Here is a 25,087-nt window from a genome sequence, read left to right on the forward strand (position 1 = left end):
GGATTTGAACCCTGAACCTTGGGGGGGGTATGGAATAACAAGCTGGTTTCCTCTTGCCTGCACCGGCAGCTTTTAACTACTCTGTTTATCACTCCTGACATAAATAAATGAGAAAAACTCAGACCTTTGAAGAAGAAAAACTTCATCTAATATTGTTAATTAGCCATGACAAACGATGAAATAACATTGTAAATCTTTCATAGAAACAGCCACTAGATTTTAATTACACACATTCATAATTTAGCAAACAACATCGTACTCCACTGTGAGTGTTTAATATGAAGGACACTTTAAGCTTCAGATGCCTTCACTTGGCTTTAGTTTCAGAAACCCCCAGGTCAGCTCGCCTGTCCTGCTTCACCCACCCGCTTTGTTCTTGAAAAGAAGGGGCTTTACGGTATGATAAATATCTTTTTGTTGATTGGACAATGACAGGAGGAAAACTTTTGTTGTGTAAAACATCAATACATCATTCCTGTGTTTAGCAGGCCTCGCTCCAGCCAAAAAATATTAATGTAGATTTCCTCAGTAATTATCTGAGTGATAGAAAGATAATACAGCGCAGTAGTACAATAAATAGAAGGAAATTATCTAATATCCTTAATCTACTAGGAATCAAATCGAGGTGGAGGTCTTAGCCACATTATGGCTAACAATTATGAAAGGAGACTTAACCCTTCCCAAACTGTGGCCCAAGAAAAAGGTTCTTAGAGAAAAGAACAAGACCCGTTTTCCTTCCTAATTCTGAGTATCATTCAGAACATCAGGGAGACTTTCGCAACTAGGAGGGACTACACAACCCTTTCAGAGGTTCTAATAACTATACTTTACAAACAACTGCATTCACTTAACCTAACACATGACCTTGATCTGATACATCCATAAAATGCTATGTGCATCAAGACCTTCTGATGCAAAAGTTCAAAGGAAGAGAAAAATGGTGGTTTCCTTTCGGTCTCCATGCAGTTTATTTTGCAGTAAAAACCGTCATTCTCATATTAGCAACCAATTTCAGACTTACTACCATGCCACTGAGAAAGTTAATTGAGTTTCACTCCAAAAAACAAATTCTATACCACTAACAACAAAAATTTAAATACATTTAAATGAAAAGCCAGTGTTTTCATTTTATGAACAGCATGCATAAAATGATCCAATTGTTTTCACCCCTTCCCAAGTTATCACATTAATGTAAAACCCAATGATAGTTATATTCGTGTCAAAATGATTTTTTCACTTCTCCAACAGATATTAATTCATGACACTTAAAAAAAAAGGAGGAGGAGGAAGGAAGAGAAAAAAACAACATGGATACACAATAAAAGATCGAGGAACCAGCTCTTCTTGAAGTCAAAAATAATGGAGAGGGGGTGCTGGAGTTTGGGGAGAGTGTTTCCTGTCTTACTGTAAATGAAATGTTTAAAAATTTTGTATTTATATAAAATGACTGATGGCTTTTCTGTTGTCTCTGTGGCCATCCCTAGGAAAAGCTCATGAAAGCTGTCCACGTTTGAAAAGCCAGGATATAAAAGTATACAAGGCCCATTGTCCAAAGAAAGAATTTAAAAGCAACACTGGTTGCCAAACTGTGCTCCCCACCCAGTTACCAAACACAGGATACGAGCCAGTTTGTTTACTTCTCACAATTGAATGCACACAAAAAAGGTCTCCACGCAGTCCCCTGGACAGGTCAGTAGTCAGTGTTAAAATGCTAAAATGCCCTGATAAACCTTGCATTTCAGATCCCCTCCCTAGAGCTGCAGTCAAAGGTCTGTTTTCCTTTCTTCGGCTCCTCCCTGCTGCCTAACATAAACTGTCATAACTGCCCGGACAAACGGCCCTTTTAAAACAATCAACCGAGCCTACCTCACCCGCACAGGATGGGATCTTTTTTTTTTTTTTTTTTTTTTTTTTTTTTTTTTTTTTTGGTAGCCTGACTTAAAATTAATTCTGCCTTCAATTTTCCATACCCGTTCTGTCAAATATTAACGGGCAGTCACTTAAGAAGCTGTATGGGGCTAGAGAAGGTCGTCTCCTAAGAAGGTCTTAGGTCTAACTCCATGGGGAGCCTAACTTTCTCGAGGAAACATCTCGAGGCAACTTTAGAAAAAAGTTGAGTAAAGATACATTGTTCTGGCTCGGGATCAAGTGTCTTACTGCAGAGGTCATCAAAAAGGGGAAAAGGGTGGCGGCGGCGGGGGCTGACGATTCAAAATTATGAGCCACTAATGACTGGGGATTCAGTAAATTAATATACTTGTTCCATCTGTCAACATCCAAGCTCAAACCTTGTTAAAATCATAACCACCAGTCCACATCCTGAAATTGCTACCATGTGACTCTATTTGACTGTAGCACAAAAGGACCACCACCTGGATGGGCATTTCAGGAGACTGCCCCCTTACCTCGGGAAAATAAGGGTCTCTTCATCGTGGTTACAAAAGCTGTCGGCCAACTCCAGGGGCACCATGAACACACACAGGGGGATCCAAGGAGACCCGCCCGCCGGTCTGCCTACCCCTCGGGATGTGAAGACGACCCATGTCTCGTATCACATTCGCCTTGGGAGCGGATGACAAAAATGGGACCACAGCAAAGCTCCTGTCCTACAGATGCTGAAAAGGCTACTACAAGGTCTCACCTCCTCCTCGTTCTGGTCCAGAGTTCTCCCTTCTCTCCCGGGCTCCCTTTCCAGACTCGGACACCACCATCCTAATTGTGTGCCGAGACGCCCCCCCTTGCTGACAGCAGCAATTTGGGCGAGTTAACTTTTATCCTTCCTTCTGCTGTGTAACTTTCGCCTTCACATTTCTTTATCTGCCCTCTGAGCTCATCTGAACTTTCATGTTCTCTCAGCGTGCAGACGTGCATTCCAAACTATGTCTAACAGACCAAATAAGAGGTTAATAAGAAGTGGCAACAGAAAGAAAAAACACAATCCCTGGTAACTGATAAGAATGACAGTGGCAGCCCTTTTTTGTTTGTCTTCAAATATAGAGTTAAAGATCTTTAAAAAACTAAATTTTGATGCCTTTGAAAAGAAAGAAGCACAAAATAACAACAGGGGGTTATTGCCTGCGAGCCACAGGGGAGAAACTCCATAATTCTTATTCTCCCTTTTGAAGGCTGTTAGAAATCGGATTCAAAAAAGCAACAGCAGAAGGGGAAACCTCTTGAGGCTGTAACCATTTCCTGTGATCATGCATAATGTGCTTCAAAAGTGGGTTTTTACCAATTCTGTTGATCAATTGCACCTCCTTCATATCCCTTCTTTTTTCTGCTGTGTTTACATCTGATGTGACTCAATGACAAGCACTGTCTGAGACTGTGAAACAGGCCTGTCATGTTGATTTATGGGCGCATCAAACCACAACTTGTCCAAACTGAAGCTCGCAGTTCATTAATTAGAGAGTTGTGACTTTGAAGTCAGCTTTCAGACTGTGGTTTTTAACATTTGGCTTAATTTATATGCTCTTGAATGTGGATCTCTAAGGAAAAAACTGAAATTCCCTTCTTGTCTTTGAACTTCTTTTGACCGCACAATAATCATTTCTTTGTCCAGAGTGATGCCTGCAATCCCAGAGTCATTAACGCGCATTGAACTGCCACTGATGAGTAAGCCCTACTGAATTAGAAAAACAGCCAGCAAAACAAAGCTGAGAGCCTTCTGCACAGTGATATCTCACAATTACATGCCTTCCCTCCCTGTGCCATTTCCATTTTAATTACTGTTAGTCCTTTAGATTTACATTTTAGACACTTTTTAATCTGTTCCCTTTTTTATTAGAGCAGCGCCCGGTAGCGTGCCACTGTACTTAGGCTGTGTCCGCGTTTTCATTGAAACACCTCCTCCCCTTCACCCCCAAACTGCCCCTACTCTGCGGGGGTTTACATCCAGGCTGCTGAACAGGACTCCAGGGTGAAAACTTGGCAGGGCGTGGATAAAGTACCCAACTGATGCTGAGGGAGGAGCCGGCCAAGGAAGAATGTGTGCGTCATTCCCAGGGTGGAAAATCAGTGCTGCCCGGCATTCACACTCACGTGAGGGGCAGGGATGTGGAGAGTCGCCGTGTAAGGCTCCCGCCAAGCTAACGGAAGGGGCTGCTTGCTTAGGGCCAGCGAAGAAGCTGTTAAATTGGACAGTGAGCTGTTTGTTTTCCAAACTCCCAACTGTGTCATCCCAAGGTGAAGAGGTGAAAAGAGTTCCAGTCCGTTGTAAGAACGTGAGGAGGCCAAGTTACATCGGATAACTCTGGAATCCGTAGGAATATGTCACGGTAAGGCACACACGCACACTGAGGCTCCTCGCCTGGCCTTCACCGACATGGAACTGGGAAGGTTAGACACGGAAACCCTCCCTGGGAAGGCCTTACCGCTTACAGAGCTAACACTGTCACCTCGCAGGGTGGTACGGCCCATGCAAGGACTGCGCGCTCTCACACAGTGCTGTGCACAGAGGAGCCACGGTGATGTGCTTTCATGATGCGCCAGTCATCCGAGCTCAGAGGACCCTTCCCTGTAACTCACACCGTCTCCTACCTGCCCGGAGCGATTGCCATATGCATGTCACTTGTGAGAAGAAGTTAAAGGGACAGAGACAGGAATGCTGATTCCTGCTCTAACTTTACTGTTTGTCCAACCTCACAAGAGCTTACTCTTGCAAAGGAAAGGGCCATCCCCACACACCCAAGCTCCCTGAGCTGGGGAAAATGTCAGGTGTGTGTCCAGGTGAAACCGTGCTGAACGCGCTGCACTTGCCCCACAGGTCCAACTCGGCCCGCGGCTGCACCAGTCTGCCAAAGGAGCCTCGAAGGTTCTGCCCGCCATCCTGCTTCCCGGTGCTCCCCAGTGGGGCACCCGCTGCAGTGCCAGCATCAAGCCTGGGGCAGCAAGCAAGCGGAACCCAGAGAAATCTCAGAAAGAACAGGACACTAACTCTCGGCCTGAAAGCTGAGAACCGATAGCTCAGTTGTGCAATCATTTAAAAGATGAATGACAGTTTAATAGCCACTAGATCGTCCTCCGGGATCTGTGGTTTGAAAGTAAAATATGTATTGTCGGTACCTCTTTAGGCTGTTTTCCAGCATGTTGTTGTTGTAAAAGTTGAAGCTGCAACTGTTCCTGTTGTTTTTTATAAAACTCTTGAAGCTGCTGCTACAAAGGAAAGAGAGGGCGGTAAGTAACAGAGGGTAGCGCCAGCCCACTGTCCCTTTCGGTGCCATCCACAACTGTGATTTGAAAAATAGCATCCTTTTATCTGTAACGGCCTGACCTTTAGCTTGAAACGCGACAGTAAATTTCAGCGCACGCTGACTATTCCTGGCATCATTGTTTGAAAAGTAATCTCCAAAATGAACTGGTGAAAAACATACCTTTTTCTACACAAACTAATTAAAATAAAGCAAGGGATGACCTTTGGTTGTACAACAAAGCCAGAGTGCCCTTGCGGGGAGAGAGCCTGGCGGATCGCTACTGTGCAACGTGCGCATGCTCTCTGGATGAATGGGGCCGGCCGGTGTGGTGGGCTGGTCACGGTGTCTGTGCCAACAGCGTGAGCAGCTTCCTCTGCCTCCTGTCCCCACCACCTCAGCTCAGCAACTTGGGTCTCTCTACTTCTGAATCTCATCTCTTGGGTTCAGGTGTCCGTGAAGGCTGAGTATTAGCGCCCCGGGGCACAATGGCAGCCGGAAGCGCATGTCTGCCTCAGCACACATCACCGAAGTCAAGTGAACCCTGCCCCTTCAAAGGAACCAACTCTGCGACGCCTCCGTATGTCTGAGAGTAAAACTTGTGTGAGCTTCTGAGTTGACACGGGGACTTCGAGAGCTGTCACGGTTAAACGTGCTCCCCATTTCGCTTCGGCTCCCACCATTTACAAGCCCCTGGGCTTACCACACACAAGAGCGTCAAGCCATCTAAGTCTTATCGAGTCCAATTACAGCCCTGATCTCAGTCCGGCGGGGACTCTCCGGGACCCGACCCCCCACCCCCCCACCCCGTCACTTCAGGCGGGGTCCCTCCCTTTCCGGGATGCAAACTAAAATCGATTATTCAGGGGTCCGACCTGCTCCCTGAGTCCTGCCCCAGCCACCCTGCTCTGCTTTTCCTTCACTGGGAAGAGGAACTGATCAGGGGCAGGGAGGGGCGGATGGAGTCACCGGCCCTGCGAGGAGGAGGATGGGCGGTTACCTGTTGGAGCATGAGGGCCTGCTGCTGCTGGAGGAGGACCTGGAGCTGCTGAGGGCTCAGCACCTGTTGCTGCAGGATCTGCTGCATTTGCTGGGGAGTGATAACTTGAGGTGTCATCATAGCCACTGACACGGGAACCTAGAACGTTAATGAAGGATAAATAGGAAGCCAGGAAATGGCGCGCACGCAGCACTCAGCCTTCCGGGGTCAACGGCAGACTGTCACGAGCCTGCTTCAAGAACCGACCGGTTTCCCACGTGCAGGGTGTTTCTCTAGAGGGGACGGGGCAACCGATCCTATTTCATCGATTACGGACTTTATGTGAAATGAAGAAAAGCACAAGAAGACCTCGCAGCACTGACGGGTGTGCAGACCAGTCTTGCAAGTGGACAAGGAGTCAAGGCTTAACAGATGCTACCTGGGGTTCCGTGAGAACGATGTCAGTTTAGTAAGAGTCTCTGGTGACAATTCAGCTGTGGGAAGTTTCATACAGACTCGAATTTTGTTTCAGGGAAGAAGGCAAATGGGAATCAGTGCCTTCTCGGTGGGAGCTGATATGATCCACTGACTGTGTGGACAGTGATGTTAAGGACAGTCAATGAACGCTTCGTCTTGTGGGTAACTGAACCCTGGACACACCTTGCAAACTTCAACACAGACCTTTCCTACGATGCCTTTTACCCTTCCTTATTCACCCGGCATACAGATGTCTCCATTCTTTCATATTCCGTGTGATACCATTAAAAGCTGCTTTCCATGACATTTCTGTGACAAACAGCTACAGTGATGAACTTGATAGCATTTCATATTTGCAACTGTTAACACGTTTCTGCACGGGCATCTTTGCAAGGAACCTGCACACTGTATCTGAAAGGATGATGTCTTGTTCAGATAAAACACTGACATTAAAATGACAGGCTGTCTTGGCCAAGGTTACACAAATTGTATTCAAGCGGATACCTAATGACAATGCTATGAATTCTGCAAGCTTTCTAGAATGTAATTTAGCTATTCAAAATAATCACTGTACTTGTGTTTAATTTGCAGACTACATGAGAACCATTTTGTCAGTCCCCGTAATACAAGAAGACTATTTTATGAAAAATCGCCCCCCCCAAATAAAAAGGAAAGGGGAAAAAAAAAAAAAACAATGAAAGAAAAGACAAAACCTGTATGTCTTCTAACAGTAATATTTAAGCATCTTACTTTTCTTTGGTTTCTAATCAAACATATGACAGCAAGAAGCTAGGAGCAGTAAAGGATATACTTTGTTAAAAAGGATCTCCTGTCATCTCATGTATTACAATAAAAGGTAATAACATGTTTTGCACTTTGCCTGTGTGCCACTTAAAAAAAAAATCTGGCAGACAATAGCTGATCAGAAGATAAAAGAATTAAAAAAATCTTTCAGGGGAGCAGTAAGCAAAAGGGAGAAATGCAGTATTAATTTTATGTAACATAATGTCTTAATACGCAGTTTATCTTGACTTTTTCACATGATTTGTCCTGTCATTTGCATAGCGAGCTCTCATTCCTAATTTCACAGTCATTATGCACTGATGTCCCGATTTCTCAGCATCACTAATTTTGATGAACTAAAAATGGTTCCTGAAGGTCAGATTCATGTACAGTGAACATCCTCCACTGTTGTTGTGGGCATGTTTTGTGCGAGGGGATGTTTATGTGCAAGTTTTGCCTTGTTTGGAAAACATGAGCTAGAACCTTTGAAAAATTTCATTCACCTAACTCTGGAAGGTCATCAACAAATTCTTCCTATTGCGGTGGCCTTTTAAGTGTAGATGTAGATACACTGTAATTTAAAACAGATGGGTATGTCTGAATATTTTTATATGCAAAAAGGGACAGATGTATATGAATGGATAAATTATCCTTTTAAAAAGCTACTCTGCAGCACGAAATATCACCAATGATTAGAACAGTGAACTTGCCTTCAATCTAGGGCAAACACAAGAAGGCATTATTAAAACATCTAACCATCTACAAATTAATTCCAATTAGTCTACTTTGTCTTCACACACAAGAAACTTTTTGAATTTTTCAAAATGTATTGAGTGCCAATCACTATCTTGTGAGCTGCTAAAGCCAACATATCACAATAGAAGTTTACTTTTCCTTGAGAGTTGCATCATCACACAGGCAGGTTTGATTAAGCAAACAAAAGAACCATGTTTAAGGCTTCTTTTTTCCTCTGCGTTTCTTGGATGATGTACAATATAAATATTCTTGGGCCAAATTTCTGATGGTGATGAACAGGAAAACAGACAGGAATAGGGTGGTGTAAGATCGAAACTGGTGATGGACATGAAATTAACAGTGTTATAACAGAAGTCATCATAGGAATAATCTATCTCTTGGTCACAATTTTTAAAAGAACTATGGAAAGCCTATGTTTGAAAGAGGCACAAGAGAAGTTTTGGGGCTGATGGAAATGCCATCTATCTTGACTGGGGTGGTAGGCACACAAATGTACTCAACTGCCAAATTCTTCCAACTGTACTGAGTGCATTTTACTATATGTAAATTATAGTTCAATAAAATCGATTTTAAAAGTTAAAAAAAAATAAAAAGGACTGACATATACAGACACAGGACTGACATAAACCCTTACATACAGCCAATAGTTAAACGTGCTTTTCCCAGGGTTATTTATTCAATGTTTGCAGTCATGTTACTGAACAGTAAAATGAACTTGAGTCTCCTCTTCTTTTTCCCTTTGGACATTTTGATGGAGGTGCTGATGAGTAATAAAATGCTAAAGCAGCAGGCACAGCCAAAGGAGAGAAAGAGGCAAGAAGCCTGAGTAATCCTCCTGCCTGGTGATCGGGTCTCTGAATAACCAGAAGTGGGCTATTATATCCTGATAGCCTTAACTTGGCTTTTACTATCTGAAACCACACATTTTCACACCAGTTTGCTTGTGAGCATTTCAAAGGTGGGTTTGAGCTTAATTTATTAGAAATGTGATAAAACTGAGATTTCCCCAGTTTCTGCTCCGACGTGTCTCGAAAATAGGTTATGGAAGGCTTTAACAAACATATCCAAATGGACCAGAAATCACTATGACATAGAAAAGAGTGGGGGGGGGGGTGAAATCTGAGCATAGCTTAAGGTTTTAAATAGTTAAGAAATATAGCCAATGTATCCCATCTCTTAACTCCCAACGTCCAACTTTTTCATGTAGCTAGTCCCTACTAATACTAGGAATCAAAGGGCGTGCAGTACCAGCAAGAGGCTATTATAGCCCACACTTTATTGCCCATTACTACTGAGGTCATTAGCGGCAAGAGTGATTGTACCGGTCTTAACCTATTGATCACTGTAACTACTATCATTTAATCCTGTGTTGAATGTCTGGAAAGCAGCTAAAGGCACACAAGAGAGAGTGCTTTAGCATTGAGAAATATGGCCAAAGCTTAGAAATTACACTTTGATTCATAAAATCTAGCCAGTGGTTTAAATCAATAGTATTTAAAACAGTCATGTGAGTTTTTAACTACAGTGTTCTACTATTTATGGGCCCCTCTATGAGAGTATTCAGTCAAAACCAAACTTTTTTTTTCCCCCAGATTCTATGCCATTTACCATACTCTCCTTGAGATAAAAACAATAAATTCTGATGTTTTTTTGTGCTACGGGGCTCATGCCTTAACTGGGAGTTTAAACTAATTCTTGATTTCTTTCTCAAATGACAATTTAAAAATAGTGCAAAAAAAAAATTATATCCCTGATGCTGTAACTACCTTAACTGTTTGAGAATATAGAAATGAGTATGTTTTATGAGTTAACAATGAATCATAGAAGGCAATTTATGAAGAACTAGAATGATTCTGTCTAGCTGCCTTCAGGGATCAGAAATTCAAATTAAACTTCTGGCAGACATTTAAAGAATGCTAGCATACAAAACTGAATTTAAAAAACACACACACACACACACACACACACACACACAGTTAACACTCTTTCGTTGAGTTTCAAGAGGAAATCGTGAATTAAACACACACACACACACACACACACACACACACAGCACGATAGATACACTGTTGACTGATACCATTTGGGTGTGGCCAGTCCCAGGTGCACATGAACCTGCGGGAATGGCAGAAATTCAGCTGTGCCTGGCCCTCGGAACGCTGCTAGTATGGACCTGCTACTACCTTAATACCAGTCACTGGGAAGACGTCCTAGCATCAGCAAGTGCTGGTGAAAGCCGGGACACGGCTGTGTCAGTTCTGCCTGATACAGTTTTCTTTTACTTCACATTGACTTTCCATCATCTGAACGGGGCAGAGGACTATGAAAATAATATGCCTTGTTAGTTTCTTTTACTCCCACTGGGGAAAGGCAGGTGATGGGGAGGGGGAAAATATCTAAAAAGCAAACAAACAAATAAAAACGCCCATAGAAACAATACTCGTTTCTAATCTAGGAGACAATTGGAGGAATTGGGTGGGAGGAGAGATGACACGATATAAATACTGGAAATAACATGCTATCATTTTTTTCTTTCTCTTTACCCTCACATTAACGACAAGTAAATACTGTCCGGGGTAAATACACATCAATTTTGTAATCAGCATCTTCTCATAATTGCTATGTGTACAAATAATGAAAATGAGAAGCCAAAAAAATTTAAGTACTGTTTTATTTCCATTAATCTGGATTAATAATTTAGAAACTAATTTTAATCTCTGCTATTTACCACATGTATGTCCCAGAAAACTTGAGTCCCTTCCAGACTTCAGGCTGTGTACGAATGAGAACTGACCAGGTTAGGCAGTGCTACCTGGTTCATTAATTAACAACAGCAAAACAAATTAAATTAGAAGGCGCCAGAACACCAACACCAAACCAAACAAAGAAAGTAGCTCCATTAAAAAAATAAAACAAAAAAAACCCCCAAACTATGCCAAATTTCATATGACCACATAGATGCCAGCCTGTGTAAAAGAAAATAAATACTGCACCGTTACCCCTCTGAGAAAGATCACTTTTCATAATTAATAAGCCAAAGGATACAACTGATATATTGGCAAACAGAAAAGTTAGGAAGCTTCTACCTATTCCCCATGGTATTTAGAAAGAAAGAAAGGAAGAGGAAAAAAAAAAAAAAAACATACACACAGATACCATGCAAGGTAGCTGTATCATGGAGGAAAGAAAATACATTTCTGACATAATATTTCAGTCTTCAAAAAATAAAAAAAAAGGCCTGCTATTCATGTGGAAAGTATAATTCTGTTTCATTATGGAATTCTGCTTTTTTGTAGAACTCTTTTAGACTTAGCTATTTTGCCACAATACTGTACAAAGCATTAAGGCAGGTAATGGTTATTATATTAATGCAAAATCATCTAAGTAGTCAGTCATTAGCATAACTGTTCTCTCAGTAACAATACAACCACCTATTAAAATTTTAGAAAAAAAAAAGACCTCTTTAAAATGCAATTAGCATTTCATTTTTTATCATTTTGTTTATTACATTCTATCAAGAGAGGCTATCTTTCTTTCAGGAAGAATTGTATGGCCAAGACTTGTCTGCCAATCAGGAGTTATTTCAGGTTATCATCCCTAATAAGCAATCTCTGGCAAAGCTTCTCAGGTCTCTTTTGTCTTTAAATCTTAAAAAGTGGCAGAAATTCATATTTGTTTACAGCAGAGGCATTAGTGGAAACTCAACTACTCTCCTGTAACATTTCCCATGGATACAAGGTTACTCCACTAAGTGCCAGCGTAATTGTTTTGGCTCTAATAAATATCAGATTCATTTGCATAAAAATGTAAAGTTTACATAAATTAAATCACTTCTCCCATTAGCGACTGTTAAATACAGGAAACAATGGAAGCTACATATGAAAATAATCATCCAATAAGCACTGATCTTGTCAACTTAACAACTATTATTACTATTACTTAAATCAAGAGAAAATGCCTCTTCTTTCCTTCCTCAACCTTTCTCCTGTAGGAGCGACGTAGTAGTGTACGGGAATCAAACCTGCTATGACATTTTATATTAACAACAACAAAAATCATCTTTAAGGGCTGCAGACAGGAGGGGGGGGGGCACACCATCCCAAGCAGGAACCCCAGGAAAGAGTCCATCCACAGTTCTTTAGCTCCTGAAGAGAAATGGTAGGGGCCTGGGCTTAATAACTTCTCTTACATTGAAGCATTATTCAAAAATAGTGAGAACAGACAGTAACTGTACCAGTGCTATTTGAGATACATACATGATTAGAATAAAAGAATACAGTTTGTACAAACAGTTGTGGACTGATGGATACTGTGCAAGGAAGAAAAGTAAAATGTTTACCTTTTGTCCATAAAACAATTTTCTAAGACAAGAATTAAATTTGCAAATCCGTATGCCCCACCCCCTGCATTATGAGATGGAGAGGGGAGGACTATCACTGGATTTAAACAGGCAGGTAGGCCAAAATTACATCATTCCAAAGTTTTAAGGCCTTACCGGCTGTGCAATCACCCTTTTTCAGAGTTACAACTTAAGTTTCTCCAATTGTGCACTTTCTCACGCCTGCTTCCGACACCTGCACCTTATACATTGCAGTTAAGCTAAGGGGTGCAAATTAGATTCTAATGAGAAAACATCAGTTGCTTCTTTGACAATCTCACCATTCACTGATTTATTTCTAATGAAGACAAAACCCAACCAAAAGCTCCCCACGTGTTAAAGGTCAAAATATGTTCAAAAATGCCTAGTAAAATCAAGGCAAATGGGAAACCCGTGAGGACCCACCTCATGAAGTGGTATGACAATTAGAGTAATTGTGCAAAAAACCATCTTCGGGAAAAAGTAAAAGGAATTAAGCTGCCACAGCTGTAACAGGTTAGATGAAAAAAATCAAAATTTAATGTATTCTCCCCTGTGTCATCTTGTTTTGTCAAGACATCAAATAGAATTGGGAAGTACAAAATAACAAGCCCTTGAGAAATCACAGCAGCCGACCTTTTTGATGTTGTTGATTTACCTTGTTCTCAGTTATTTGAACAATGATGTTTTAGATTTAAGGGCAAGATAAAGCTTAAAAATTAAAACATGATACCAAGGTATCCTTAAAAAGTGCACCCTAACATTTAGCCCGCACAGTCACTGATGAGGTGCTTTTAACCAGATTTGAAAGTGAGGTACAGTACATGTGTTCAATATTCATTTTTCTCATTCCAAATTAATTTCTCTTCAAACAAACTGCCAGGTTGGAAGAGGGACTCAGAGAAGATTATTCCTACGATCCTAAAGTGGAGGCCCAGTTTAGCTCCCTCCAGACAATTCAAGTCCCCACCATGTGCAGAGGATCTTAAACTAAGAGGTACCTGAATTTTTTTTTTAAATGAAAGAAAATAAAGCTAAATGCAGAATGCCATGTATGAGGGGGGGAAAAAAAAGTATTTGCACACTACGGAATGACTAAAACGAATGTCCAGAAATATCACGCTGCTTGCAAGAAAAGAAACCTTTCACCAAACAAAAACACATTTAGTTTAGGGAGCTATGACCACCTCCAAATCTAGCCTGGGAGGTACACATGAAGCTGCACTCCTTCTTTGCCCCCAAAGATTTACAGCTCATCAGCAACATAATTCCAGCTTTATATGAAACATTATGTACAAAGGTGTATAAATTCAATATATCACAAGATAGCTTTCTCTAATTCTCATATGCAGACAGCTTCTTCTACTAGAAATACAGACGAACCAAAAATTGCAGGAGTTCAAAACAGCTGATTAAAAGGCTCTAAAGGTAAATAAGGCAGTATGTACAAGCTCTAGCAGAATCTGTAAAACCTGGACTATTTAAGAGCTACTTAATGATTATTCCTTGCCACCGAATTCATATGTTAACATGTAACACACACAGATGCAATTTACGTATTTATTTATTCCAACCTTCTCTGGTCAACTGTGCTGCCTTATCCCTTGCTTATAAATCAAAGAACTACCAGAAGTGGATTCTAACTGGCTGTGATATTTGGCCAGTTACTCAGAGCCTAGTGTTAAGTTTCTCTTTACTGATGTTCATCTACAGCTAAACCACATAATAAAATAAATCCCTCCAACCTCCTTTTTCGCCAATTCCAATTTTACTCAAATTTTAGTTCAAGCTGAGAAGCTGGTCACAATATTGTCTCCTGATTATCTCAGAAACATAGTAACTCAAACACACTCCTGCCACAATTAACCAAGATAAATCTGGAATTTCATTGCTTTTAATTAATCTGGATTTTAATTTCATTGTATCTTGTAATTGTGTGGAGGCTGGCTGAAAAGTTGCAGAACTGGTCAGTGTCATGAAAGAGTTTATCTTTCAAGTGACAGCTCCTGACAGCGTGTAAATACAAGGCAGCAATGGTGAGCGTTTTGTTTTTAAGGTACATTTAACTGCAAACAACAACAAAAAAAATTCAAACCAACCATTCCTATCATAAGCTTTCTGATGATTTATGGTTTACCAACTGAGCGAGGTTACGCAACACTGCATGCCTTTAGATGCATTATTTCAGCTAGTTGAGATTTAATTAAGATCACAGACTCTAAAATCCCTGTCAAATGAAAATTCTGAGAAGACAATACACTATATACCCTCATGCAGAATGTTTCCATTCCATCCTCTGGAAAAATATGAGTTAATCCGCGTTTCTATGGCTGCAGACAAAAGTTCACTAATTTTGTTTTCTTTTGACACTTAGGTTGTTTTCTATTATATGTCATGAGATCATTCCCTTCCAGGGAGGGAAGGAAAAAAAAATCGGGAATGAAACATGTTGCAGAAAATGCACTTGACATTATTATCTGACATTATCATAGCTTACCTATGATGTCATCACACGTTCATATAATCAGCCCATGATTAGAAAAGTTTCATTTAATGAAATGTGTTTATTTAAAAACAACACAAAAGGCAAGCCTACATTTCTTGAATTACTCAAATTAAATAAGTGACATGTTAGGCTTACTTCTTTAACTGACCAGCTTTTATCAGATGAGCTGCACATATGAGTAGGACAGAAAGTTCTTAGAGTAAACAAGAGAATATAAATCCCCTTGCTTTCATTCTGTAAGTCGTCCTTGTGGTTAAAAAAAAAAAAAAAAAAAAAATACACCTCTGGGAGATCTCTTCTTTTGGACTGATACTGACCCGTTTTTTAAAAGAAAAAAATTATGATCATATGGCCCTTTATCTGCGCCAATGTATTTTTATTTGCATCATCTTAATATTTAGTTGCTTATCTCATGCCTTAGAAATGACAGGTGCTTTGCAGTCTCGCTCTTGACAGGCCACTACACAAATAACTGTCTTGCCTGAAAGGGCTAATGCAGTACTAATGAACAATAAATCAACTTTGATTATCAAGTGTCAGCCCAATCCGTTTTCAGTTCAACTCTATCACATCCTAGAGTAAGTCAGCCACTGTCTCTGGGTAGGCAGTCTGTATTTTGGTTTCATTTTTACACACTTTTCACTGAAATGTGTCAGGCAGCTACAAAGAATCACATAAAATACAAGTAGACATTTTTTTTTTTCAATTGATGCGAAGGGGATTCAGAATGTGCTTCTGTCTTCATTTGGTTTACTTAGTGATGAGTCTTAACACTCAAGAAAGCTTTGTATTCTTTTCAACAACAACACCAACACATCAAATCCTAAACTAGAATCTCAATGTGATCATGTTTGAGGTCTTTGACAATGACATGCTAGCTTGAACACTTCACCACATAACCACCTCTCATTGCACATATACATTCCCCTTAGAAATCTATTACAAACAAACGAACAAAAAAAGCAATACCGGGCCACTTCTAAAATAAAAAAACTTCAATTAAACTAAAAAAAAAAAAAAAAATTAGCTTCTTTAACACTGCGTTCCTAATGATAAAATAAATGTAAGTTATTTTTTTTTTCTTAAGCAAGATTAGTCATTGATAGTATGATTCACATTTCCTGTTATCAGGCTTAATTTTTCCCCCAAATGTGTCACTTTCAGAATGTTGGAATCTATGGAAATTAGATGATTTGCATTTTTAAATTGGCTTGATTAGAACATTTGGTCTGTGCGGACAAGAATATAAAATTATTATATTTTCCTTGTAACTAGTAGGCCTTGAAGGAGTTAATCCCAAAGAGGAAGAGTCTATATGTACTTTGCTCTAAAACTTTACCACCCACTTCCTAAAGGTCCTCTCCTTCCCATCACGACTCTGGGGTGGGGGGGGGGGCGGGGGGAAAGAAGTCTCCTTTCCACTGACCCTCTTTCAGGCAGTTTTGACAGTTGAGTTAGTTACACTCAGAGCAGGGGAAGACTGGAGTACCCCGTGGCAATTCCTCAGTCGGCTGCACGCCCTCACCCAAACCCTGCTCCCTACTTAATTAACCGGCTAAGTAGATCAACAGACGCTGGAGACTCCCCAACCTGCCGGAGTGTCCCTTGGTTTGCCCGCCTGTTTTGGTGTGGGGCTTTATTTCACCCCCTCCCCCCCCTCCGCCGTGTGTGAACTCCTTGAATTTAAACAGCTAAGCTGAAAATAGCCTAGACAGATATAGAAACAAACTATCAGAAGCAAAGAAACATCCACACGGGTTACACTGCGATGGAAGGCTCCTTGTATATTTCACACGCTCTGAAAGTGACATAAATCACACCCCAGATACGTCCCCGAATGGAGTGATGGCGAGGGCTTTACCAAAGTGGCTGCGTGAAGGCCAGACCAGCAGAAAATGAATCGCGAACGAAAAAGAGAGCGAGAGCGCGAGAGCAACACACAGGCAGGACTTCCTCCAACTCTCAACTACACCCCACCCATGAACATTTAAAAAAAAAAAAAAAAAAAAAGAGCGAGAGAGAAAGGGGGGAAAACCTCTGTCTCCAGGACTCACAGGCCTGCAGCTCCCTTCATCCCACCTCTTCCCTCCCTCCCTCTCCTCCACTTCCAGAGCGCAACTCCCACCCAAGTTGGTAAACAGCGATTGTTGTTATTATTTTTTAAAAAGACTCAACTTGGAAACCCTCTGGCGCTCCAGCCTTCCCCGGTGAGGCCCCAGGAAGCTGGCACCGCGGAGCCCGGGGAAGGAGAGCAGAACGGCAAAGATCAATCATAGGGACCAACCTGACACTCTCCATGTAGCCGCCAGGCGCGCGGAGCCGGCTCGGGGCGCCCGCGCGGGCCGGGCGTGGGGTCCGGCGGCCTCGGCGTGCAGGCGGACTGCACGCGCGCAGGGGCGCTCCGGCTCGCGGGCTGACAAGACGCGCCGCGCCGCGCCCACCCGCCCCGCCCTGCTCCACCAATCACAACCCGCCTCTAAACACCCCGCGCCGCGCCGCGCCGCGCCCCACACAATGGGCTCCGCGGCCCGCTCCCCGCGCCCGCGCGCCCCGGCCCCCTCCGCGCGGCAGGTGAAATCACGCTCTGGCGAAATCCTGCTTTTGTCTCTAGAGCAACTCCTCTTAATTGCTGTTAACCCTTTGACCTGCCTCTGGCTGACGTCTGGGGAGCCGGGCACGGCGCGCATCTCTCCCGCCGGCCGGGGCTGCGGGTTTGGGGCTTTGGGGTTGGGTCGCGCGTTTGTTTCGTCTTGGAAACTGACAAAGAGTTGTCCTAACCTTTCGGAGAAACCCGAGAGGCAGAGGAGGGGAGAACCGGCGCGCCCGGCGCACACCCGACTGCTCCGAGCAACTGTTTAGAATCGGAAGGGGATGCGGGGCTCCAGGGAAGAGCAGAGAAGCGCTTTCCTCGAAAACCGGCCTTTGCAGAGAACTTTCGCTTCACGGGGATGGTGGAGGCAAGCCTCGGCCTCCCCACCCCACCCCCCACACCGCTCCCCACCTCCTTTCTTTCCGAGAGTCGGGCTCGCCAAAGTGTGCTTGTGCGCGCACAGGAAAACTAACCCGACACGGGGCTTGAAATAAATAACAACCAAACGTGCCTCGTCGCTGAACCCAGCTACTTCCCCTTGTAGAACGACAGCTGCTCAAGAAGGCATCTGCCCCAAGTTCGCTAAGAAATAATTCTTTAAATTCCTTTCTTATTTATACAACAACAGCAACAACAAAAGCTACTCTCCATAAGCACTTGGAGATGACCTCTATCAGAAATAGTCACTGCTCTTTAATGCTATTTAAAGCTGAGTATAGTGTTCAAAAAAAAAAAAGTCACCAATATGCGAAACTTTGTTGGCTCGGCGGGCAGGATCTAAGTGCCAGGTTTAATTCAATCATTTTCGGCAGCTATTCACCATCTTTAAATTTAGAGAAAAACTTCTTGGCCTATGCTTAAAGCACGAACAACAAAACTCGTCACAGCTTGATTATTTTTCTCAAAATATTCGAGGAAAAGGAGTAGTGACATCAATGATTACCTGTTTTCCCTCAATTAAAGAAAACCAAAAAGACCACAGATCCTAACCCAGCAGTTCCAGGAGTTTTACTTGAAATTATTTTTCTGTCTGAGGCGTTTAATGCAGGCTAGAACAAACCAGGAAGCATATTGATAATATTTCCAATCAAGCAAATGCCTGAATTTCAATAAGGTCAGCGGGGGAGCAGACAATTCCCCCATTAATCTGGCTGCGAAAGAGACAAAAGCTTCATTTGACTGTCAGCTTATGATCAGATGTTAAACGGGTGCATGGCAGGTCGCTCTCCACCCTGAAGTGTTTTTGTGTCAGGCAACAAATTTATTAATGGCATTTTTCAGGTCACAAAAATGTGACCCCACCCTCTCATGAATATTCAATGAAGGAGCAAGGGCGTTCTTTTTTGGGGAGAGGGGCCTTAAATCTGCCAGAAGGTACCATGAATCAGTAGAGTTCTGACTCTTAAAGAGACAAGACACTCTTCCGGGAGGGGCTGCCGGGGGCCCCAAAGACAGGAAATAAAAATATAGGAAGTTCTCTCCAACCAATGCACAGTGAGAAAAGTGGAAATGGTCATTTCAAAATACACGTGATTTTTTTTTCTAAGGTATGAAAATTAATTTGAGATTTGATGTCTGTGAACAAAATGGAGTGCACTTTGAATAGGCAATTCATTTTTTTCAAAAACAAGTTCCTCACGAGGCATCCATAAAACTCATGCATGCTTTTACAAGTTGGGGTAACTCCTTTGCAGGTCAGTGTTTATGAGCCAAGTCTCCAGGAGCATCAAAACAACAAACAAACAAGCAAACAACAAACATTACAGACGCTTATGACCCAGCCTGTGGAGACAGCCTTACACAAAATAATTAGAGAGTGATGCAATGAGGTCTTACACAAGCACTAAATTGCACAGCAGTGGCTTTAAGCACCATGGGACCACAGAGACGGGGGAGATCAGTGGGAGCAGGAAAGGTCTGGGATGCCCCCTTGGGGAGTTGGGTTTTAAAGGACTGAAGGTTTGGATGGCAGGGGGGTGGTGACGCTATGGAGAGGCAAGTAACTTAGCAAGCTAACTCAGAGGCCACCTGGAGCCCTTCCGGCCCTCTCTCCAAACATGACATGGTGACTCACACACTACTTCCAGGCAAGGAAACGTAGCATCGGTGATAAACGCGGATAAGCTGTATATGCCCAGGTTACTGTGATTAATTCCGGACTCTTCAGGATCCCCTTCCATGTGGTCCTGTCAACCTGTACCGTTTCTGGGATTTTAGTGAGAACTGAAACCTTTCACTGCTGGAGCACAATATATAATGTTAAAACTTGTGGTTAAAACTTAGAAGACTCAGTTAATGTCACTTATTCACCAATGTGAGTGTCAGGTCATTTTGGAAAGGCCTCGACAGTAAACTCCTGCCACCCCTCCAAAAAGCAGCATCTGGAGTGTGGGAGCTTTAGAAAGGGTTACTTAGCGAAGGGGTCTCATTTAGTTGTTCTAACTTGAACAGAAACACAATCCCCATTTTACAGAGGAGGAAACTGAGGTTTAGAAAGGCAACACTGTTTTGTTCTGTTTTGTTTTCCTCCTCCAAGAATCAAACATACTTAGCACCACAGGTCACAAGGCGGAGCAGAGACTGAATAGTTTGAGAAAAACAGAGGCCATGATCACATAAAATGAGTATCTGGGGGAAGAAAAGGCTAATGTTTAAGGAAGAGTGAAGGAAATGCTAAATACTGTACTTAAAAATATTTTTGATGCCCACATCCTAACACCCACAACAGATACAGCCCTTGTTCAAACACCACATATTAAGAAACCTGTCAGTTGCTAAATGAGTCCATTGTGCAGCTGGCTGTGTACTTAAGAATAGATTACTATGATCCCACACCAAACTCTAACCACCAAATAACACACCTGGGACTAAAATCATGTATTATACTTGGTTGTGCCGAACCTTAGCCTTGAACGCAGAAGAAAGTGAAAGGTTTTACTGCCCATTCAGAGCTGAGGATGGAGAGAAGATGTATTAAGTGAAGAGTCAGAAGGAACGTGTTGTCAGGACATTATTCCTACTCACTGATGAATGGCGTGGCAGGGAAGGAGACACCCGCCATGGTGCCTGGCCCACATGGCCCTCAGCTCCTCCTGAGCTCCTGCTTTGCCAGAAACTGCTTGCAAATAACCAGAGAACGGATATGTGAATGGACTCTGCTCACATATTTCCAGCAACACTGAGAGTGGGAGACATGCTCAGATGAAGTCAGTTATGGTACCGTGTTCTCATAGGTAACTACTGCAATTTCTGTTGCCGGAAAGTTCATCTGCCAAAGTGAGTGAAATAAAAACTGATGAACAATTTGATGGGTTGAAAAAGCAACTGCGTGAGAGGCCAAGACTGTAATTCAATTGCCCATCTTCGTCCAAACAACACTTGCATTAACGCTCGCTCTACCTTTTCCAATTAATTTAGGGGAGCACCCAAACCATATATTCTGAAATGAAGTAACTTAAAGAAATTTGACCAACTGACTCTGTTGCTAGAGGGAAGACGGTGAATCAGCAGGAATCCAAAATGTGGTCCCTCACCGTGGTAACAGGCTTGATGACCCTCCCAGGGAAGTGAGTCTCTGGGGGGTGGGGGTGGGGGCCTTCCTTGAGTACTTATGAGGTCTCCAGAGACCGCCAACCAACTGCCAATTACAGGTACTAAATTGCAACACCAATGCCCAATTGGGAGATTCGGGCATTTGTCTCTGAGGAGCCATGGTTCCTTCTTGATTTGAGCGCTTTTATTTAAAAACATAAATTAACACATCATCCATCTACAGGCGGTTAAGGCAGTTAGCTCCATATCGATATTGTTTATGCTGATCTTGTGTCTATGTTGACAATGAAGTTAATAATGTTGTTTTTCGTCTGTGCCTGGTTGGCCAAGGGGGAAAGACTGTGAGTTCTTACTGTTCCATAGGAGCTTAAATTTTTCTTTAGGACACCTTCCAAATTGCCACGAGCCTCTTCATTTAATGCAACATTTTATGATGCCAGTGTTCCTGGTTAATTTATGGATACACAATGACATGTCAACTTTCAGGTGACTTACAAACAGAATGGGTAAATAAGCTATGAAAAACAATTATCTCCCCCCCTCCCCCGCCTCCTCAAAAAAATCCCTCCTCACTTTAAATGTAAAGACATGTATAAAACATCACCAGTAAGCAAAATCATGTGTGGAAGAAAATGAGAAGAAAAATGGCAACATCCTGCCCTAAACCCTGCATCTGACTGGCTGTAACAAATTATTCTCTCTCATTTAACGATAAAACTATAATCCCTTGTTTTAACATAACGTAAAAGATATCAGGGGGCCGCTTCTGCCATGAGGTGAGAACAGATTACACGGAAGTGTGCAAAGTTCTCAAAAAGTACATGTTTGGGGGCAGGAGAGCATTTCCCCAAGAGCTTTGTCCGTCAGGTCTCAGGAAAAAAAGAATCACTACCACCATCAAGTGTGAGTCCTTGTTTCCTCTCCAAAGAGGAACGGCATTTACGGTACACCCCCGTGCAAACCCCCAGTTTTCAGCCTAACAGAACTGGGTCACTGGAGGGGAAAGAAGAGACGGCTTGGGGAGGATGAGATGACACCTGAATATTCCTCTTAACGTTCAATTATGTGGAAGTCGCTGAGTATCTGAAAAAGGCAACTGGCCACCTTTATTTAGTAAAGCCAGCTTTGCTGGAGACCTGGAACGAGGCAGAGGGGGCGTGCTGCATCTTGTCCTCTGCGCAGAGCTCACAGGTCTCCCTCCCATTGCGTCGCCACCCTCCTGTGACCCCAGGCTGACACACCCTCGTATCAAAACCTTCCTTACGCCTGCCCTCTGCTGGTAAGCCTGCCAGGATTAGGAAATTTTGACTGCCTCAATTTATTCAAGAGACAACTTTTAAAAGCTGGAGGAGAGAGAAAGGGACAGGTAATGAACTGCTAACTGGAATATATAAATTAAGACGCTTAACAAACGGGGGGAGGGGCGCCGCTGGTGAAATATGACGCTTTTAATGTAAAAATGCACATTCGTCTATTCTATTGCCTGCCCGAGCACAGCCCAGGAGTGCCAAACTCTATATTTTAGCTCGCCTACGAGAACAACCTGTGTTACTGTCGGGCATCTTGCCTTCCCTTTCGCTCACTCTCCGGGGAGAGCATGTCGGCGCATTTTCAATAAAACACCTTCTTAGCAGTAAAGGGCCACTGTTCCCAATTCAGTGGTCCCTCAGGTTTCATGATACAGTATATTTAGCTGACTCGCAGCTCAAGTTTTCCTCTGGCATTCATAAGATCCACATAAAGGAGGGGAAGAAAAAAAAAAAGCCACAGAAGAGCTTTTGCCTATCCTTTGTTTAAGTAAGAAAACAGTTAACTTTGAGATTGATTAGCTGGCATGACTTCCACAAAACAACGGGACTCGCTCCCATGCCCTCTCCCCGCTCCGGGAACCCGCTGCACGTGCGGGCCAGACTCGCCTGCAGGAGGGCTCTGGGCATGAGGGGGTAAATTTCCGCAGCAGTGTGCAGGGGTTTAACGGTGCAGCTCCTGTCAGTGTCAATGGGAAGCACGAGGCCTTACAAATCCCTGCATACCATTTCAAAAATATATCTCCAAGACGGGAAAATGAAGCTTAGCAGTTGCAACGTCAAAAGCATTCAGGAAGTAGCACTCTTGACAGCGCTTTAGATGCCGAGTAAATGCTCTTATAAAGAACACCCAATCCAGCCGACAATAAATCTTACGCCGGGGAAGCCCGTGCAGGGCTGTGGAATCCCCCTCCAAAGATAATTGCCTTCCACACTGGGTGGCAGAGAAACTGCAACACGGAAAACATTTTCTGGGGCCCTATGGCTCTCTATGGATTTTCGTGCCCTAACAGTTACGGAGTTTAAACACACACACACACACACACACACACACCCCTACCTTTCAGAGAGACCTGATAAAAACCCAAAGGTTTGTCTTCTGCTCTGGGGAAAAGTTATGAGGCTACTTCTTGGGGACACTTCTTGGGGTGGCAGAGCAAGGCTGGAAAGAGAGGGTATGTGTAAACACGCAGGAGCAGAATCTGAAGCATGCATCAAGGTATGTAAGTGTCTGTCTCCACTCCGCATTCGTTGAAGGCTCATGAAGTTTCCAACAGGTTCCAACTATTGGGACTCACCCAACAAGCCCATAAGGAAGTACGCAGGAGTTTGCTAGTCCTAAATGCCCTCAAGCAGTCTGTTTAACTCCGAGATGATGCAGGAACATTGGGATCTGACATAGGATTCTATGAATGACTTTATAATTAATTAACAGTGCGACTGTGGGCATGTCGTTTCACCTGTCTGAGCCTACACACTTCACCTACACAAAGAGAGAACTGTAGGAGAGATTCTCCATGGCTTCTTGAACAGTAACAATAACAGTAAACACTATCATTGTTGACTGCTTCTTATATACTGGTACGCATTTTATACTAGCCGAGAACTGAGCTCTAGGTATTTTATAGCTTACAATTAAGGTCACATATAAACCTAGTGTAAAAATAGAAATTGGAATTTAGACTTCAGGACTCTTGGACACTACCATGTCTATGGTAAATCAGGGAATAAAAAGAGGGGAAAACATGTTTGGCAAACAACTCAAAAGACCTACTTCTGATCCTCTGGAGGTCATAAACCCTGTGAAAGCCTAGGAAGGAAGTATTACTGTGCCCACTTAACAGATAAAGAGACTGAAGCTCTGAGTGTTGAAATTACTTAACCAGTATCTCTCAGCTGAATGGCTCCCAAGCCTGGCTTTTGCCCCATCTGCTGAGCTGGGGATGGGGCTGCGGGCTGAACTGAGCCTGTAAGAACGAAGAGCCTGCTTCACTTTTACTCTCTCGGAAAACAAATGGGACCGAGGGTCACTGGTCAGCACGAAGGAACCCGAAATAATAAAGGTAAAATTCTGATAGCCTCCTTGGCTTCTTACACGAGTAAGGCCACGCTCCGCGTGACTTCTCCCTGAATGAAGAACTTCTTTTTTTTTTTTTTTTTTAAATATTTTTATTTATTTTTGAGACAGAGAGAGACAGAACATGAGCAGGGGAGGGGCAGAGAGAGAGACACACACACAGAATCTGAAGCAGGCTCCAGGCTCTGAGCTGTCAGCACAGAGCCCGACGCGGGGCTCCAACTCACAGAGTGTGAGATCATGACCTGAGCTGAAGTCGGACGCTTAACTGACTGAACCACCCAGGCACCCCATGAATGAAGAGCTTCTGCTGCTGGCATGAGACACACGGACTTTTTCCCTCATCTTCTTCGAACACAGCACTCAGCATCAGGCAGTGGCCCCTTGCCTGGATGATGTGCGAGCTCTCCTGGTGTCTCAGATGTCGAGATGAAACACCCTGGTAACGGGGCTTATTTTGTTTCTGATTACAAAAGGCACCTAGACGGTTTAGTATGGTAGCTCTGGAGAGGGT

The 25,087-nt window shown here is 43.0% G+C and overlaps 1 protein-coding gene across 13 annotated transcripts in view; it reads right to left on the reverse strand.

The window, feature by feature from the left end:
* FOXP1 (forkhead box P1) overlaps nucleotides 1–25,087 on the reverse strand; it is a 506,962-nt gene that overhangs the window by 90,184 nt on the left and 391,691 nt on the right. For 9 of the 13 annotated variants that reach the window (XM_060633752.3, XM_060633758.3, XM_060633757.3 and 6 more), the window contains 2 exons: nucleotides 6,190–6,327; nucleotides 5,065–5,154 (listed from right to left, as the gene is read on the reverse strand). The exons of 2 other annotated variants lie outside the window; for them this stretch is intronic. In XM_060633752.3, coding sequence (XP_060489735.1) covers nucleotides 5,065–5,154; nucleotides 6,190–6,327 — 228 coding nt within the window. The remainder of the gene's footprint in view (nucleotides 1–5,064; nucleotides 5,155–6,189; nucleotides 6,328–25,087) is intronic. 2 more of the 13 variants (XM_060633756.3, XM_060633755.3) reach the window with 1 other exon arrangement.

Source organism: Panthera onca, chromosome A2 (genome assembly GCF_046562875.1).
Source record: "Panthera onca isolate mPanOnc1 chromosome A2, mPanOnc1 haplotype 2, whole genome shotgun sequence".
Lineage (NCBI taxonomy): Eukaryota > Metazoa > Chordata > Mammalia > Carnivora > Felidae > Panthera > Panthera onca.